This window comes from Oncorhynchus clarkii, chromosome 6, assembly GCF_045791955.1.
Source record: "Oncorhynchus clarkii lewisi isolate Uvic-CL-2024 chromosome 6, UVic_Ocla_1.0, whole genome shotgun sequence".
NCBI lineage: Eukaryota > Metazoa > Chordata > Actinopteri > Salmoniformes > Salmonidae > Oncorhynchus > Oncorhynchus clarkii.
Window position 1 is genome coordinate 30220100 of NC_092152.1, and position 20366 is coordinate 30240465.

The following is a 20366-nucleotide window of genomic DNA, read 5'->3' on the forward strand; positions in this document are numbered from 1 at the left end:
CCCCGAGCAAGGCAGTCAATCCACTGTTCCCCGGGGGCCGAAGACGTGGATGTCGATTTAATGCAACTCCCCGCACTTCTGATTCAGAGGGGTTGGGTTAAATGCGGAAGACACATTTCAGTTGAAGGCATTGTTGTACAACTGACTAGGTATCCCCCGTTCACACGATGCCAAACACGTGGTCTGCGGTTGTGAGGCCGGTTGGACATAGTGCCAAATTCCCTAAAATGACGGAGGCGGCATATGGTAGATAAATGAACATTCTATTCTCAGGCAACAGCTCTGGTGAACATTTCCACAGTCAGCAAGCCAATTGCACGCTCCCTCAAAACTATAGACATCTGAGGCGTTGTGCTGTGTGAAAAAAAACAAAAAACATTTTAGAGTTGTCTTCTATTGTCCCCAGCACAAGGTACACCTGTGTATTGATCATGCTGTTCAATCAGCTTCTTGATATGCCACACCTGTCAAGTGTATGGATTATTTTGGCAAAGAAAAGCTCTCTAACAGGGATGTAAATATTTGTGTGAAAAATTAGAAAAGCTTTTAGTGCATATGGATAATTTCTAGGATATTTTATTTCAGCTCATAAAACATGGGACCAACACTTTACATGTTGTGTTTATATTTTTGTTCAGTGTAAGTCAAAAGTTAAGCGTTGCCTTCTGGTAGTTCACATATTGTTCACTGGTGGGCAGAGTCTACTCATCTATTTCTGCCTTTGAAACAATTCGGCACCTGAATGTCTACGAAAGAGGTTCATGAGGTTCACATGATATATAGCCAACGATACCATCACGTTTAGGCGAAACAATATTTTCCAAGCCAAATTTATTATAACCTACTTTATTGACCATATCTAGTAGATATTGGATTTCAAAATTGTTAGATAATATTTATAAAATACATTGTATCTAATGAAGGCAACATAATGATACTGTTAATCTAAATATTTTTGTCCTCTTGGCCTAGTTTTTTTTTCTGAACTTAATTACGTGTATTACTTATTGACTGTAATAACTACATCTTGAGTACCCACGAAGGGACGCGGTTTTGAATATGTTATTCAATTGGTCGATGAGTATTTCAGGGGCGGGGCAGACATCAAATCTAGTGGGATTCTGTATTCAAACTCTGGTTCGTTTTATTCAAAAAAAATTTAGGAGTGAGAGAAAAGTGAAGGAAGCCAGATAGAGGGGAGGTTTTTAAATATGTTTTTAATCTCTAAATCACTCCAATCGTTTTTTATTGACATAATCCAAAAGTTATTTTGAGGCAGGGGTTTTCATTGTGATCACTCTCATAAATTATTTGTAAAGTTGCTTTGAAGAAACTCCGATTCGAGCAGGTGGAGCATCAATCCCGACACGTCAAAAGGGGACTTGGATCTTCTTTTGGGATATAATTGTTGCCAGCATTTGTATGCTACTGGCCTACGTTATTACATTGATAGGTCAGTTATTTGTTTGAAGGACGTTTCCAAAGCAAAAGCCGGCTTTTTGTTCGTCTTTGAGTTGGCGCTTTTTACCGTTCACCTGTCATTGTAGCCAAAAGACTGAAAATGTCTGCTGAAAGGTATTCAACTTTGGATGAACCGTCGCTTCGGAATCTGGTGAGTAATGGTGTGAAATAAATACTGCTTTATTTATATTGTGTGTTCCTCGGCACATATTACACTTTACTAGAGGCTAATATGAAAGTTTTTTTTACACACCTGAGAATAATTGGGCATGGAATCTCAGGTTCTCCCCAGTACCTATGAAAAGGGAGCGACAATGATTAGCCACAATAGTGGAATCTGCGATTTGCCTTCAAAATAAGTCACGCATTAAGTGATGCAAACGGATACAAATAGTGTAATCATGCCATATTTGGACTAGAATTATACATTGTAATGTTACAATTTAAATTGGAATCCAATTCATTTTACAATAAACAGAACATTGAAATCACACTGTGGATGTAGACTGCATAATTGCATTGGGGGAATAATTACAGTGTCAGAAAGCATTCCACATTTTGTTGTGTTACAGGCTGAATGTAATATTGATTACATGTAGATTTTGTGCCACTGGCCTACACACACTACCCCCATACTATGAAAGTGCAATTATGAAAACATTTTTATTAAGTTGCATGGACTCACTGTGTGCGATAATGGTTTTTGAATAACTACCTCATCTCTGTACCACACAAATACAGTAAATTGTAAGGTCCCTCAGTCAAGCAGTGCATTTTAAACACAGATTAATCCACAAAGAAAAGGGAGGTTTTACATTGCCTCGCAAAGAACGGCACCAATTGGTAAAAAAAATGACATTGACTATCGCTTTGAGCAAGGTGAAGTTAACAATACACCCAGTCACTACAAAGATACAGGCCTCCTTCCCGGAGTAAGGACACCACTCAGGGATTTCACCATGTAGCCAATGGTGACTTTAAAACAGAGTAGCAGGAGAAGAACCTAAAACACAAAGCTGGAGTTTCTGAGTGGCCTAGTTACAGTTTTGACTTAAATCGGCTTGACAATCAATGGCAATTCTTGAAAATGGCTGCCTAGCAATGATCAACATCCAACTCGACAGAGCGTGAATCATTTTTAAAAGAATGTGCAAATATTGTACAATCCAGGTGTGCAAAGCTCTTCGAGACTTCCAGCTGTAATCACTACTAAAGGTGACTCTAACACTCATACCTTGACTTTGTTGTCCTTAAGCCATTTTGCAACAACTTTGGATGTATGCTTGGTCATTGTCTATGTGGAAGACCCATTTGAGACCAAGCTTTAACTTCCTGACTGATGTCTTGATGTAGATATATTGAAGCAACATCATTTTACTTCCTCATGATGCCATCTATTTTGTGAAGTGCACCAGTCCCTCTTGCAGCAAAGCACCCCCACAACATGATGCTGCCACCCCTGTGCTTCACGGTTGGGATGGTTTTCTTTGGATTGCAAGCCTCCCCCGGTTTCCTCCAAACACAACGATGGTCATTATAGCCAAACAGTTGTATTTTTGTTTCATCAGACCAGAGGATATTTCTCCAAAAAGTAGGGTCTGTGTGCCCATTTGCAGTTGCAAACCGTAGTCTGGCTTTTTTATGGCAGTTTGAGCAGTGGCTTCTTCCTTGCTGAGCGGCCTTTCAGGTTATGTCGATATGGGACTCATTTTACTGTGGATATAGATACTTTTGTACCTGTTTCCTCCAGCATTTTCACCAGTTCTGGGATTGATTTGCACTTTTCACACCAAAGTACGTTCATCTCTAGAAGACAGAATGCGTCTCCTTCCTGAGTGGTATGATGGCTGCGTGGTCCCATGGTGTTTTATACTTGCGTACTATTGTTTATACAGATGAACGTGGTACCTTCAGGTGTTCGTAAATTTCTCCCAAGGATGAACCAGACTTGTGGAGGTCTACAATTGTTTTTCATGAGGTCTTGCCTGATTTCTAGGAATTTTCCCATGATGTCAAGCAGAGGCACTGAATTTGAAGGTAGGCCTTGAAATACATCCACAGGTGCAGCTCCAATTGACTCAAATTATATCAATTAGCCTATCAGAAGCTTCTAAAGCCATGACATCATTTTCTGGAAGTTTCCTAGCTGTTTAAAGGCATAGTCAATTTAGTGTACATAAACTTCTGACTCACTGGAATTGTGATACAGTGAAATAATCTGTAAACAATTGTTGGAAAAATTATGTGTCATGCACAAAGTAGATGTCCTAACCGACTTGCCCAAACTATAGTTTGTTCACAAGAAATGTGTGGAGTGGTTGAAAAACGAGTTTTAATGACTCCAACCTATGTAAATTTCCGACTTCAACTGTATCCCTCGAACTCAACCCTGGACCTCGAAGCCAGTTCCACTCTAATCAGGGACTGATTTAGTCTTGGGACACCAGGTGGGTGCAATTTAATTAACAGGTAGAATAGAAAACCAGCAGGATCTGGAACTCGTAGGGTAAGAGTTGAGTACCCCTGGTATATATGAATGGACAAAGCCATCGATCACGTGACACCAATTATTGCTATGTGAAGACTCAATATCGCATTGAAACCAAATGAAGTCGGTTGAGATGGCGTCTCATTGACTCCAGCCACCCAATCCCATAGACTGTTCTCGCTGCTCCCCAAGCCATAAGACTGCTAAATGGCTAACAAAATGGCTACACGCACGGTCTGCTCTAACTCTAACTTTTTTATTTTTAAATGTTTGCTCTGACCATACATATTTAACCCTACCACTCCAGTATCCCGCCACATTGTAAATATGGTATTGGCATTGTCCCTGTATATAGCTAGCTTACATTCTCATGTTCTTATTTACATTTCTTGTGTTTTTGTTCTTCTTTACTTATTTTATTTTTTATAGTACTATAAATTACATTGTTGGGAAATAGCAAGCGAGAAAGACATTTCACTGTGCACGTGACAATTGAAACATAACATGCGCAGTTTGAGTTACTCCAGGATGTTTCGTTGCAGGCTAGCTAGTATAAGATGGCGCTGCAGTGGATAGCAGCCGTTTTACTCTATTTAAAAAAATAAGAAGAATTTATGCTGAGCCTAACTTATTTTTTTTTAACATAATGTCTCCGTCATCATTTCCTATGACCAAAAACAGCTTCTGGACATCAGAACAGTGATCACTAACCTCGATTTGGATGACAATTTCTACTTGTCGGCAGCTCTGGACGTTCTGCTTACCAGGCCCTAATATCCAAGACTTTAAAGAGAAAACAACGGCGCACGAGATGCAAATGAGCCGGCATCCTGATGTGACTATGTTGGCGAGCAAAAAAACTGCCTCTACCCACTGTTCTATTGGCGAACGTACAGTCATTAGAGGACTAACTGGACGAGCTCTGCTTGAGACTATCTTGTCAACAGGACCTGAAGAACTGTATTCTGTTTTTCTGAGTTGTGTCTGAACAAGGACATGGGATAATATACATCCCTGTTTTTTTCATGCCTTGTCTCGACCGGACAGCAGCCTCTGGAAGGGGGAAGGGGGAGGGGTGTATCTCTTTGTTAACAGCTGGTGCGCAATCTAATGTTAAGGAAGTCTCGAGTTTTTGCTCGTCTAAGTTAGAATACCTAATGATAAGCTGCAGACCATACTATTTACCAAGAATTGTCATGTTTTTCGTAGCTGTCTATTTACCTCCTGAGTCAAACTCATTCCAAGGAGGGGCGAGAGTTTGCAGGTTTTCACTCCACCCTTGTACTTGACTGGGTGCTTCTCTTGGCCTGTGATTTTAATGCAGGGGAACTGAAATCCGTTTGATAAAATTTGACCAGCATGTCATTGGTGCAGCTATATGCGACACAACTCTTGATCACCTTCACTCCACACACACAAATGCGTACAAGGCTCTCCCTCGCCTTCCCTTTGGCAAATCTGACCATAAATATCCGCCTGATTTCTGGTTACATGCAAAAACTCAAACAGGAAGTACCAGTGACACGCTCAATACGGAAGTGGTCCGATGAAGCGGATTCTAAGCGACTGTTTTGCTAGCACAGACTTGAGTATGTTCCGGGATTCATCCATGTGACGGTTTGTGCTGTCATTCTGTTACCAAACTTAGCATCTGCACCGTTTTTAATCAAAAAATTTAACATTAAAAGTCATCCTTGTGCATCGAGTTGTACGGTTTGTTTAACTTTTGTTTTGGTTTGGCATATAATCAGATTCCCAGCATCATTCTGTTCCAGTGGAATTGCCATTAGCTAATGTGGCTCACGTCACAGTGGTGTCAAAGTCCCGCAATAAGGGCTATGATGCTAATATTTGTGTGCACTCTTCAGCGTTGTGTTTTCTGGGTTTCACTGAGTAGGCTGATGCCTATTGAGTGTGCACACATAAAATGGTGTAACGCTGTACAGTCCAATATAAATGTTGACTGGGGCACTGATTTGCATAGTTCTGCAATAAGAACTATGATGCTAATATTTGTGCAAACGCTATTCCATGGAGTTGTATTCTGTGGGTGTCACTGAGTAGGCTGAATCCTATGGAGTGTGCACCCATAAAATGGGGTAAGGCTGTACAGTGTACATAATTATGCCACCTATGCAATTATGCAGTCCAATACAGTTCCTTCAAGAAGGTATTCACACCCCTTGACTTTTTGTTGCGTTAGTCTGTATTTAAAATTGATTACATTTAGATTTTGTCGCTGGCCTACACACAATACTCCATAATGTCTAAGTGGAATTATGTTTTTTGAAATGTTTACTGAAATGCCTTGACTCAATAAGTATTGAACCCCTTTGTTATGGCAAGCCTAAACAAGTTCAGGGGTAAACATTTGCTTAACAAGTGACAAATTGCATGGACTGTATGTAATAATAGTGTTTTAACATGATTTTTGAATTACTACCTCATCTCTGTACCCCACACATGCAATTATCTGTAAAGTCGAGCAGTAAATTTCATATTGATAGATGGTTAAAAAAGAAAACATTGAGCAAGTTATTAATTATACTTTGGATGGTGTATCGATACACCCAGTAATACATAGGTAAAGGCATCCTTCCTAATTCATTTGCCGGAGAGGAAGGGAACTGCTCAGGGATTTCACCATGAGGCCCAATGACTTTAAAACAATTACAGTTTAATGGCTGTGATGGGAGAAACTGAGGATGGATCAACATTGAAGTTACTCAACAACACTAACCTAATTGACAATTTGAAAAGAAGGAAGCCTTTACAAAATAAACATTTCCAAAACATGCATCCTGTTTGAAACAAGGCATTAAATCAATACTGCAAAAAATGTGGCAAAGCAATTCACTTTTGTTCAGAATACAAAGTGTAATGTTTGTGGCAAATACAACACATTACTGAGTACCACTCTCCATATTTTCAAGTAGAGTGGTGGCTGCAACATGTTATGGGTATGCTTGTAATCGTTAAGGACTGGGGACTTTTTCAGGATAAAAATGGAATGGAGTTAAGCAAAGGCAAAATCCTAGAGGAAAACCTGCTTCAGTCTGCTTTCCACCAGACACTAGGAGATGAATTCACCTTTCAGCAGGACAATAAACTAAAACACAAGGCCAAATCTACACTGGAGTTGCTTACCAAGAAGACAGTGAATGTTCTGGTGTGAAATGACAGCAGGCCTTTAACCAGTATGTCCAGAAAGCCCCAGAGTCCCAGACAATATAGAATTATAAAAACAAGTCTCTGACACCCAATTCTGCATTTTTATTGTTTTATATATATTTTTTCAAACATTGTTTTCTTAAAGATGAATGTAAATGGGCTACAATTTACCTTTGGAGATTAAGGTGAGTCTCAACATTTTCAGACGACAGTGTAGGTCTATGCTTGATGTATGGTAGATCCTAGCCTACATGTTAATGGCATCCCAATTATTCAAATTTTCTATAGTAGTTTGAGCACGTAGTAGTGCTTGGGAATTTTGAACTGTTTTGATGAGCACACACATTCCTCAATGCACCCCTTGACCCCTTAGGATGCACGTATTTGTAGCAGTTTGAGCTACTGGTTCTAGACACCTGGTTCTAAATACTTCTAAATGAGTCTAGACACCCATTTAGAAGTATTTTAGCCAGATTGGTATTGCCTTGCTGAACACTAACAGACAGTACCTTTTTAAAATCCCAGTTGTGGTGGAGGTGACATGACAGACAATGTTGCTCAACAGGCTTAGTCATAAAATCTTCCAGACAGAAATGCTGATGGACAGGACACCTAGAGACAGGGCTTAATGGTGTTTACTTAAAGGCCCAGAGCAGTCAGCATTCAGTTTTCCTGTTTCATATGATATTGTACAACAGCTGATGACACCAACTGTCAAAGTGTGTTATTTTCTGATAGTTGCTGGTTGAAAAGACAATCTACACAGATTGTATCAGCAGGTTTGCATGGGAGAGAGTTCCGGCTTTTCATGGTGACATCACCATGCGATAAATTGGTTAATAGACCAATAAGAAAGAGTTCCAAACCTCTCTGCCAATAGTTTTCAGCTTTCCCCTCCCCACTCAAACCACCCCGACATTCCTTGCAAATGTCTTGCTTGAAAAAGTGTTTTGCTAAAAAGCAATTTTTGCCTATTTATTATTTTTTATAATGGAAATCTGTTACAGTAAATTACTTAATTGTTTCCCAGAAAATATGTGATATTGATATGAAAATCGCTGCACTGGGCCTTTAAGGAAACTGCCGTAACATTAGTGTCTTATGCCTCATAACACCTGTCTGTGTGATCATTGGAGATGTATTAGTCACCTGGGCCTTATCAGACACTCTTACTCTGTATCTCCCACACACATACCACCATAAAACCAACTACTGTACACACTTCCACAATCCACACTCAAGTGTTGTTGAGGACCATTACACCTTGGAATGAGGATGGTATAACTGCTCTATTTCCAGCATGTATTCGAGGAACACAAAATTACATCAGTCATATCAGTATCTAAGTCACTGGTAATAATCCCCCAGTGACATCTGATACTGCTGAAAAAGAGAGAATCCCTGCCTTGTCTAGTGCTGTTCTGTGCTGGTAAAACACTTAACATCTGGGCTAGCTGAGGTCAGTTTGATTAGCTGGCCAGCTATCAGAGGAGGCTCAAGTTCTCCTTTTGTGGCAAGAAATAATGCTCAGGGTTGTTATCCTTATAGGCCACTTTCCCAAGAATTGGTGTTCAGATACAAACACAGTCTGTCTACATGAAAAAGCAAAAAGGCCATCTTAAAATAACATGATTTGCACTGTTAAAATTGCTCATTTTGGTAGAGGAATGCAAGCTGTTTGTGCAGAGGCGGATAGGGGTGTGATGATTTGTTGACCTGCTGAGGCTTATTTGATATATTTTCCTGAATGCCGTGACTCATGAATCCCCTTCAGAAATATCACATGGGAGGTATTGTCTAGGCAGGGACTGTGTTACTTTATCCTCGTAAATCTCGAGAGGGCAAACTTTTACCACAGGCAGGAATCTGGCAGAATGTAAACAGGACTAACATAATATTCCCTCTCGTGACGTTCTTTAATGTCCTCAGCTTGAAAATGATCTGAATTCAGTATGGACTATATATGGAATAGTTAGGGATGGGAATATCTGTAGCTTTAATCGTTTTTCCTCTTCGCACTTCCACACTTCCCGCGTCACTGACCATATTTCCCAAATGAAAGGCGTATGTATTTTCCAGGATGGGAAGAAGATTGGAGGTTTACAAAATGTTGATCAAACCACAGCAGAGGAGGAATTGGAGGAACTTTCCTATACAAATGTAAACCCATGAGCCAGTAGAACGAAAGTAGACTGACAGTGAAGGAAAATATACCCTAAGAAATATATAATATCGACTGAACAAAAATATAAACCCAACAGGTAAAGTGCTGGTCCCATATTTCATGAGCTGAAATAAAATATCCCACAAATGTTCCATACGCACAAAAAGTTTATTTCTCTCAAATGTTGTGCACAACTTTGTTACTGAGAATTTGTCCTTTGCCAAGATAACCCATCCACCTGTCAGGTGTGTCATATCAACAAGCTGATTAAACAGAATGATCATTACACAGGTGCACCTTGTGCTGGGGACAATAAAAGGCCACTAAAATGTGCAGTTTTGTCATGCAGCACAATCCCACAGATGTCTCAAGGTTTGAGGGAGTGTGCAATTGGCATGCTGACTTCAGGAATGTGCACCAGAGCTTTTGCCATATAATGTAATGTTAATTTATCTACCATAAGCTGCCTCCAATGTCGTTTTAGAAAATGTGGCAGTACGTTCAACCCGGCCTCACAACCACAGACCAAGTGTAACCACGCCAGTCCAGGACCACATCCGGCTTCTTCACCTGCGGGATGGTCTTTGACAAGACACCCGGACAGTTGATAAAACTGTGGGCTTGCACAACAGAAGAATTTCGGCACAAACTGTCATAAACCGTCTAAGGGAAGCTCATCTGCATGCTCGTCGTACTCACCAGGGTCTTGACCTGACTGTAGTTCTGTGTCGTAACCAACGTCAGTGGGCAAATGCTAACCTCCGATGGCCACTGGCATGCTGAAGTGTGCTCTTCATGGATGAATCCTGGTTTCAACTGTACCGGACAGATGGCAGACAGCGTGTGGGCGAGCAGTTTTCCGATGTTAACGTTGTGAACAGAGTGTCCCATGGTGGCTTTGGGGTTATGGAATGGGAAGGCATAAGCTACGGACAACGAACACAATTACATTTTATCGATGGCAATTTGAATGCCCAGAGATACAATGCTGAGATCCTGAGGCCCATTGTTATGCCATTCTTCCACTGTCATCACCTTATGTTCCAGCATGATAATGCACGGTCCCATGTTGCAAGGATCTGTACACAATTCCTGGAAGCTGAAAATGTCCCTTCCATGGCCTGCATACTCACCAGACATGTCACCCATTGAGCATGTTTGGGATGCTCTAGAATGACGTGTACGACAGTATGTTCCAGTTCCCACCAATATCCAGCAACTTTGCACAGATATTGAAGAGGAGTGGGACAATATTCCACAGGCCACAATCAACAGCCTGATCAACTCTATGCGAAGGAGATGTCTCGTTGCATGAGGCAAATGGTGATACCTTTTTTTTAAGGTATGCATCTGTTGGTGACAGATCTGTACTCCTAGTGAAATCCATAGATTAGGGCCTAATGAATTTATTTCAATTTGACTGATTTCATTATATGAACTTTAACTCAGTAAAATATTTGAAATTGTTGCATGTTGCATTTATGTTTTTGTTCAGTGTAGTAGATACATTTGGTGTATTTAGGCTGATAATGGCCATTATAATCACATAATAACAAAGAATGGAATTCTATGTCTCTCACCAGACTCCAGTGCAGTATGTATGGGACTAAGTTAGGCCTTCACTGGTGCCTGTCCCCCATGGCTCCCGTTGTCCCCCCCCTCATCTCAGATGTGACCACAAACAAGGGTCGCAGAGCTCCCAGCCCCCCCTGAGCTCTACAAAGATGCTTGATGTTTTAAGTGTCACTTTTTTCCATGGAAGAATCATCTCCAAAGGAAACAAAAGGCTGTTTGGGGCTTATTGCTCCAGTTGAGTTGTTTATATGGAGGTCTGATCTGATTTGGCCCTGCTGTTGGAGAGAAGGATGAATGGCGCCAAATGTTTTTTTTTTTCTTCAGCTGAATTTTTTTCTCTCCCAATAAAAGATGGCCCACAGCATCCAACTTTTTTTTTTAAAGACGCCAGCAGCAGGGTAGCAGTTTGTGAACATAGGATTTGTAACCTGTTGCTACTCAGGAAGATGCTTAAAAAAAGCCATTGACAAGAATTTAACGGTAAAACTGTGATTGGCCTATATTTACAACAGGCACTGTGGAGTCTGGGGTGTGGTTGCTACAAAAACACATTTGGAATAACCTCATACACACACACTGCTGTGCTTAATGAACTAAACAGCGAGGAGGTCATATGGTGGTCTCCCTAACGGTACTAATCTCATGAATACTCTTCCATTCAGTCCACTGCCAGCTGCCTGCCTGCTGGTATATTGCTCATTTGTTCCCCTCCACAGCAACCAGGAAAAATCTTTTCAGTTGGACTCCTTGAACACACACACAATCATCAGTTGGTGTCTTCTCTGGCTTTTTGACACCAAACTACTGGAGGCTGGTTCCGAAAGCTTAAGTACATGTCTAGTGTGAAATGCAGAAAAAGAAGGACATGGTCACAGAGCAGTGACAATTGCTAGGGTCAAGATTCCTTTGAAAATATGTCCCCTAATACTCATAAATGAACATGGAGTGATTTTTCATTTCTGGCCACTGTGCTGTGCTGAGTGTTTGTGCTGATCTGAAATATTTATGAAAGCAGCAGGGGGGAAACGCTAAACTTTTTATTGCTATGTCTTTCATGATTAGCTGCCCCAAAGGAAAGAAAAAAGGAAGCTGTTTAAGAAAATTGGGAAACAGACATGTTTTTTTCTGCCATGCGTCCCCATAGAAGCATTTTTTGATTACAAGCAAGTGTCACTTTCGAGTGATGTGCGCATCCCGGCACCAAAAAGCTCTGTAGCAGGATAGCTAATGCTAAAGTCAGGACCTTAACAAACTTAAAGATGCACTTTGCAAAAATTGCTCCGCCATTTCCTGGTTTCAAAAATTTGAATAGTTCACATAATTTCAGTTTTCTGTGACCAATACAAGCAAGTATAGTGTAGAGAATCATTGTACCATTTTAAACCACTGAAAAATATTTTCCATAATCCAAAATATTGTAATTTGAGCTGTTTGAAGCTGGTGTACAAACTTAAGAAAGGGAAGCATAGAAATAGTGGATATAGAACAGATCAACTGCTTCTTGGACTTGCTTTTTTTAATGTAACCTTTTTTTAACTAGGCAAGTCAGTTAAGATCAAATTCTTATTTACAATGATGGCCTACCAGGGATCAGTGGGTTAACTACCTTGTTCAGGGGCAGAATGACAGAGTTTTACCTTGTCAGCTCGGGGAGTCGATCTTGCAACCTTTCGGTTACTGGACCAACACTCTCACCACTGGGCTACCTGCCACCCCAATGAGAATGATAGATCTATAACACCCGTTTCTATGTTAATTTGCTTAAACTGCCATTTAAAGTTGCATTTGATTGTATCAAAACAAAGATGTTTCTGATGACAAGCCGCACGCGCAACTTTTTATTTGAACCTTTCCACGCGGCTGTGAAATGGGTATATAATAACCCATGATATTAGATAAATAGTGACCCAGTTTTTCAGTTAAGCTGGTTAGCTGTGTATGATTGTTAGTCATTATGCTCTAAGCTGTGAGCCAATGTGACAGACCTGTAGGATGGGCCAGCCCGCAGGTGTTTTAGACAGGGGTACTGTCAGTGCTGCGATCCCCTCCCTCTTGCCAGGGGCTGCTTTGTCACACCAGCACAGGAGGCAGGGCGCACCTGCTCACTCACATGAGATTGACAGTCTGACAGATCTCTGGCGTCAAGCAGCCTACCCACTCTTTCTGCGATGCTTTGACCCTGTAGCGGTTACTCTCTCCCTCCTCCCTTCTGTGCTCTAGCCTGTGTGTGCAGGTGATCATCTGGTTAACAAACCTTTTATATCTTATCTCTGAAGTTCGGATAATTAGCTGAAGACAGTGTACAAGCTTGGGCACTGAGCTCAACTTTCCCTTTGAACTGATGTTGGTTCTAAGATGGCACCTTCTGTGTCTCTAGTGCCAAATTTACAATACAGGGCTATTAGATTTTCTTTTCACATTGTCCTTGCCAGCATAAATCCAGCAACTATGGGAGACGCCTAACCAGGCCAGTCCAATACAGCTCGGTTCTGTTTTGCTCAGTAGCGTGAAAAGTGTATTAATCTGTATTGTGTTTTTTGATCACTGGATAAAGGGAAGGAAAAGGGGGATACCTAGTCAGTTGTACAACTGAATGCGTTCAACTGAAATGTGTCTTCCGCTGTTAACCCAACCCTCTGATAGACATGATTGATATGAGGTCTCTCTGTCCCAGGCGCCATGTGGGCTGATCAGCCGTGTAGGATGTCCTGCATGGTGATTTGTGACTTGCAGGCTCTGTGACCCACCCTTTCTCTCCAGCGAGAGATTCACATGTTAAAAATAGAGTAATTACACTGTGTGGTTCAGGTCCAGCGATATATGGGACCCCTGGGCTGGAGGTTTATGGCTCTCTGGGCCCTTCTGTGTTGACAGGGGCTTGGGAGGTAAAGAGTGGAGAGAAGGAATGGGTTTGTTTTGGAGACTCACACACCAGTCCCATGTCCTCAGGTCCCAAGAGGCCTGCTCGGAAATGCCAGCTCCATCATCAGAGAAAATTGGAAGAATTACACAGAATTATAAAGTCAGTAATTATTTATATATGTTTTAGATAAAAGTGGGTATTCTGTTTTCATGTTTGTCTTTCGCAGTAAGTCTGTTACATTCAGAGGCCAAGATTTTGGTTACAGCACACTGGCATTGGAAGGATATAAATTCATTTTTGACTGAAGCCAACCTTTTGAGGCATCAAGAAAACCAGCCCTGCCCTGGTTTCCCTTCTGAGGGGCTGTGAGAGGCTGAGGGAAGATGGTGTAGTTAATACTCCCGTGTTTTCCATGTAGGCCCCGGATTCAAGCTGCTGCCTGCCTTACAGATACTCTCACAGCTCCAGGCTGACACGCATGCGCGAGCCGATAGGATTCCAGGTAGTGTCCGAGCAGAAACCATTGAGTCTTAGTTTACAACAACCCAAACAACTGCTGATTAGTAGCTGAAATTACCGTTGACCTCTATGGCTGTTTAGAACATTTTATGGCTGGTGTTTTTCTCACCCAGAGCGAGCAGAGCTGTAAATTATGTGAGCAGAGTTCAGACGGCAGGCCTGATTCTCCACTGGACCTGTTGTCATTCTCAGGCGTTACTAGTCACTTTATGTTGGACAGAGCGCCTCTATTAGTATTCCGATTCTCAAGTAGAACAAATGTATTCTCTACCTAGTGGCCACTGTCTTACATCAGACAATGCCCAATGACTGTGTTGTCATTGGACTTGTGTGTGTGACAGCCACAATGCTTTGTCCCACTACTTAACTGACAACAGTGTATCACGTCATTGACTGACAGCAGTGTGGTGGTGGAGTCGTACATACGCACTGACTATAACGTTAGAACGCACTGGAACCAGAGCCAGGGAGATGAGGCAGAGCATATTTATTTGATAAGATGGGACATTTCTGTCTCTGCCAAGTGCTTAAAATAGTATTTTTGGCTCAGAAGTGGTGAGAAAAAATGCAATGAACTTTGAGATGGGCTATATTTATAGTGTGGGTTATTTTTAGTCCATTGTATTGCACAATGTTTGATACAAGAACAATCGCTTTGAGTAAATATAGTATGGATGTTTAGTTTCATTTATTAAATATACTATGTGCTCTAGACTTATGTATAAATTGAAACAAAATACCATGATATTCAGTCAAATATTATATTTGTAAATCGTGACTCCTTGTAAACCATAAGTGTACATGAAGTTCTTTGTATATTGGCAACAGAATAAGTTATGTTACCCATTTGTCCTGCAGTTCCTGGAGAGGTAACAGGAAAAGACAAGGCTTGAGCGATAAATTGAGGCTTTGGTTCCTTTCACTACCTGTCTCTCGGTGCTCTGGATATCTGTGTGTATGTGTTCCTCCCAGTCTGACTATGCTTGCTGCAGTTCGGTGCAGTGTTGACAGACTAAAGGGAGGACATCCAGAAAGCTGCAGGTTGAAAAGCAAGAGAGACCTCTACACAGCTGCTCTCTTCTGCAAGACTCTTAACCTGAACCACATCTGTAAGTGGCCAATGCATAACGGCATGTAATAATATAACATATGTATAATCCCTCTTGAGAGAGGGGTGTCAGACAAGCTTTTAAGTCCTAATTGATAGGTTAGTTAGCACTAGATCTTAGTCTTAGAGATATTCCACTGTCAGGGCTCAGCCCTGGTCTGGTCTGGCTCTATAAAGTGAAGCAGCAGGCAGGGCTTTGGGGGCTGCTCCCTGCTTGTCTGCAGCAACACCCAGTCAAACGGAAAGCTCTGGATAAGGGATCTTCTTCTCCTAGACGAATGGATAGGGATCTGGTTTGGCCCAGTGTTTCCAGTCTGACTTCACGCTTTGGGGGTGTTGAGTTTGGAAATAATGTCTGTCTTCTGCTTTCTCTGGCAAATACCTGCGTCAGATTCATGGAGCAGGTGTTGTGATCCCAGTGGGGACATTCAACAGATATTTAGAGTCCTGTGTGACAACCCTCAGCCAGCCGTTGTCAGTGACTGCTGGTCCCCCAGCTGCCCTCAGCCTGGCCATGACAGCCCTGACACTCCATGCCCAGCCAGCCTGGAAACTTATTGCATTTGTGGGGGGAAATTATGATGGATGCAGAACTCTCCCCTGTCCTCTATTACATTATCTTGTCTCTTTTCATCACTCCTAGGATCATCTTTGGCTATAGCACCTTAGCAGCACTCCTCTCTTCCACCAGGAGCTGTATATCAGACAGGCCTGTAAAGATCATCTCCAGGTGTAAGATGGGGATTTGCAGAACCCCTGTGACACACCACACACATAGTGATGTCATGGTCTCTACCCTCACTTGCCATAACCAATGTCAAGCATAACGTATTAACATGAAAATACTTTTGCAAAAGAAACCATAGTCAAAACTAAAAACAAACCGGACAGACAGGCTAGTTATTTACAGACAGGGAGAGAGTGAAAGCACATAACTGTGGTTTTAGCCTTCCTGTCTGGAATCCCTCAGGATAGAGGCATTTCCTGAGATCCACCAAAGATGTCCTCGAGCGGATGTTGATATTTTGCTTTCCTTGTTACAGTGTTTAAAATGGTGGTGCTCCCAAAATAAACACAGCTGATTTGTAGATTGTGTTTTTTTTTCTGTCTGCCTGCCACTCTCTGCTCCTGTCCATGTTGCGGTGGAGGGGAGGAGGAGGCTGGACTCACTGGGTTTATGCATCCTGCTGATCACCATGTTCCAGTTCTAGAACCTCCCAGTGTGCTACAATCTCTGTGTTCCATCCCATGGTACTTCCCTCTGTTGCCTCCCTGATTAAGACAAACAAGTCAGTCGTGCAGAGCTACCCATCATGCTCTAGTTGGTCCAAGTTGCCGTGCTCTGGGACTTTAGAGTGGACAATGTCAGCAAGAGTTAAGAACCAGGCCAGCTTAGAAAGCTAATGTGACATGGTGTACAATGATGTTCTTTACAAAGATGAGGGGTCCTCTCCCTTTCTTTTGTGCCTGTTTACTCCTCTAATGTAAAGGCATGATGACAGCATTAATACGTTGCTCTAAGCTGCATGTAGTTGTGAACTTGGCAATACGTTTAAGATCACGTCGATGTGAACTCCCCTCTTATGTGCTGCACAATACGTTTCAGATCAGGTCGATGTGAACTCCCCTCTTATGTGCTGCACAATACGTTTCAGATCAGGTTGACGTGAACTCCCCTCTTATGTGCTGCACAATACGTTTCAGATCAGGTCGACGTGAACTCCCCTCTAATGTGCTGCACAATACGTTTAAGATCAGGTCGACTTGAACTCCCCTCTTATGTGCTGCACAATACGTTTCAGATCAGGTCGATGTGAACTCCCCTCTAATGTGCTGCACAATACGTTTCAGATCAGGTCGATGTGAACTCCCATCTTATGTGCTGCACAATACGTTTCAGATCAGGTCGATGTGAACTCCCCTCTAATGTGCTGCACAATACGTTTCAGATCAGGTCGATGTGAACTCCCCTCTAATGTGCTGCACAATACGTTTCAGATCAGGTCGATGTGAACTCCCATCTTATGTGCTGCACAATACGTTTCAGATCAGGTCGACTTGAACTCCCCTCTTATGTGCTGCACAATACGTTTCAGATCAGGTCGACGTGAACTCCCCTCTTATGTGCTGCACAATACGTTTAAGATCAGGTCGACTTGAACTCCCCTCTTATGTGCTGCACAATACGTTTCAGATCAGGTCGACTTGAACTCCCCTCTAATGTGCTGCACAATACGTTTCAGATCAGGTCAACTTGAACTCCCCTCTAATGTGCTGCACAATACGTTTCAGATCAGGTCGACTTGAACTCCCCTCTTATGTGCTGCACAATACGTTTCAGATCAGGTCAACTTGAACTCCCCTCTTATGTGCTGCACAATACGTTTAAGATCAGGTCGACTTGAACTCCCCTCTTATGTGCTACACAATACGTTTCAGATCAGGTCGACTTGAACTCCCCTCTTATGTGCTGCACAATACGTTTCAGATCAGGTCGACGTGAACTCCCCTCTTATGTGCTGCACAATACGTTTCAGATCAGGTCGACTTGAACTCCCATCTTATGTGCTGCACAATACGTTTCAGATCAGGTCGACTTGAACTCCCCTCTAATGTGCTGCACAATACGTTTAAGATCAGGTCGATGTGAACTCCCCTCTAATGTGCTGCACAATACGTTTCAGATCAGGTCGACTTGAACTCCCCTCTAATGTGCTACACAATACGTTTCAGATCAGGTCAACTTGAACTCCCCTCTTATGTGCTGCACAATACGTTTCAGATCAGGTCAACTTGAACTCCCCTCTTATGTGCTACACAATACGTTTCAGATCAGGTCGACGTGAACTCCCATCTTATGTGCTGCACAATACGTTTAAGATCAGGTCGACTTGAACTCCCCTCTTATGTGCTGCACAATACGTTTCAGATCAGGTCGACTTGAACTCCCCTCTTATGTGCTGCACCATACGTTTAAGATCAGGTCGACTTGAACTCCCCTCTAATGTGCTACACAATACGTTTAAGATCAGGTCGACGTGAACTCCCCTCTTATGTGCTGCACAATACGTTTCAGATCAGGTCGACTTGAACTCCCCTCTTATGTGCTACACAATACGTTTAATATCAGGTCGACTTGAACTCCCCTCTTATGTGCTGCACAATACGTTTAAGATCAGGTATGGAGATAATGGTCAGAAGAAAGCGATAGCAACAAAGCAAATGGAAACCGAGAACATGGTGATTTTGAGTGGGAGGCAGAAGATTGACACCGGTGAAGATCAATAGATATCGAAGACAAACTAGGCAGGTCTGAAATGTCTTTACTTGGGGGGGGAATTGGATAAGGATATATAGCGGATATTGGACTGGATAATGAATGCTAGTGTGATATTTGAGGGAGGAAAATGAGGATGAGATATCAAGATTTTATGTTAAAAATAAAGAGATGGTTGAAATCAAGGAGGGAGGTGCAGAAGACTGAGGGAGAGGACAGTGAATGTGAAAATGACTGAGGTTTGTAGGGATGGGGATATGGCATGGAATAGAACTGTGTATCCTTGAACTCTCTTAGTTTGCCTGTACACCAGAGGAGGCTGGTGAGAGGAGCCATCTTTTTTAGAAAGTTGGTCCAGATCACGTGAACCATGTTTTCATTGGACATACAGTATTTAGAAATTCTATACCCCCCTTGGATTTCTTCACATTTTATTGTGTTACAAAGTGGTATTAAAATTGATTTAATTGTCTTTTTTTGTCAACTATCTACACAAAATACTTATGTCAAAGTGAAAGACAAATTCTATAATTAGAATATTAATTTAAAAAATAAACTAATATACACTACACGACCAAAAGTATGTGGACAAATGCTTGTCGAACATCTCATTCCAAAATCATGGGCATTCATGTGCAGTTGGTCTCTCCTTTGCTGCTATAACAGCTTCCACTCTTCTGGGAAGGCTTTCCACTAGATTTTGGAACATTGCTGCGGGCACATAGGCCTGGCTAGCAGTCGGCATTCCAATTAATCCCAAAGGTGTTCGATGGGGTTGAGGTCAGGGCTCTGTGCATGCCAGTTAAGTTTTTCCACACCGATCTTGACAAACTATTTCTGTATGGACCTCGCTTTGTGCATGGGGGCATTGTCATGCTGAAACAGGAAATGCCTTCCCCAAACTGTTGCCACAAAGTTGGAAGCACAGAATCGTCTAGAATGTCATTGTGCGCTGTATCATCAAGATTTCCCTTCACTGGAACTAAGGGGCCTAGTCCGACCCATGAAAAACAGACCCAGACCATTATTCCTCCTCCACCAAACATTACAATTGGCACTATGCCTTGGGGCAGGTATTCGTCCGTCAGACTGCCAAGTGGTGGAGCGTGATTCATCACTCCAGAGAACGCATTTCCACTGCTCCAGAGTCCAATGGTGGCAAGCTTTACACCGCTCCAGTTCATGCGTGGCATTGCACATGTTGATCTTAGGCTTGTGTGCGGCTGCTCGGCCATGGAAACCCATTTCATGAAGCTCCAGACGAACAGTTATTGTGCTGACGTTGCTTCCTGAGGCAGTTTGGAACTCGATAGTGAGTGTTGCAACTGAGGACACACTTGTTACGTGCTACGCACTTCAGCACTCGGCGGTCCCATTCTGTTAGCTTGTGTGGTCTACCACTTTGCGACTGAGCCGTTGTTGCTCCTAGATGTTTCCACTTCACAATAACAACGCTTACAGTTGACCAGGGCAGCTCTAGCAGGGCAGAAATTTGATGAACTGACTTGGCATCTTATGGCATCTTATGAAAACGTGGCATCTTATGACGGTGCCATGTTGAAAGTCACTGAGCTCTTCAGTAAGACCATTCTACTGCCAATGTTTGTCTATGGAGATTGCATTACTGTGTGCTCGATGTTATACACCTGTCAGCAACGGGTGTGGCTGAAATAGCCAAATCCACTAATTTGAAGAGGTGTCCACATACTTTTGTGTATATATAACTCCCTGAGTCAAAAC

The 20366-nt window shown here is 42.2% G+C and overlaps 1 protein-coding gene across 4 annotated transcripts in view; it reads left to right on the plus strand.

Annotated features, from left to right (window-relative positions):
• The first annotated feature begins 1146 nt into the window (after positions 1-1146).
• LOC139410952 (smoothelin b) overlaps positions 1147-20366 on the plus strand; it is a 93265-nt gene continuing 74045 nt past the window's right edge. For all 4 annotated transcript variants that reach the window (XM_071156658.1, XM_071156660.1, XM_071156657.1 and 1 more), the window contains exon 1: positions 1147-1612. In XM_071156658.1, coding sequence (XP_071012759.1) covers positions 1562-1612 — 51 coding nt within the window. In that variant the 5' untranslated portion in view covers positions 1147-1561. The remainder of the gene's footprint in view (positions 1613-20366) is intronic.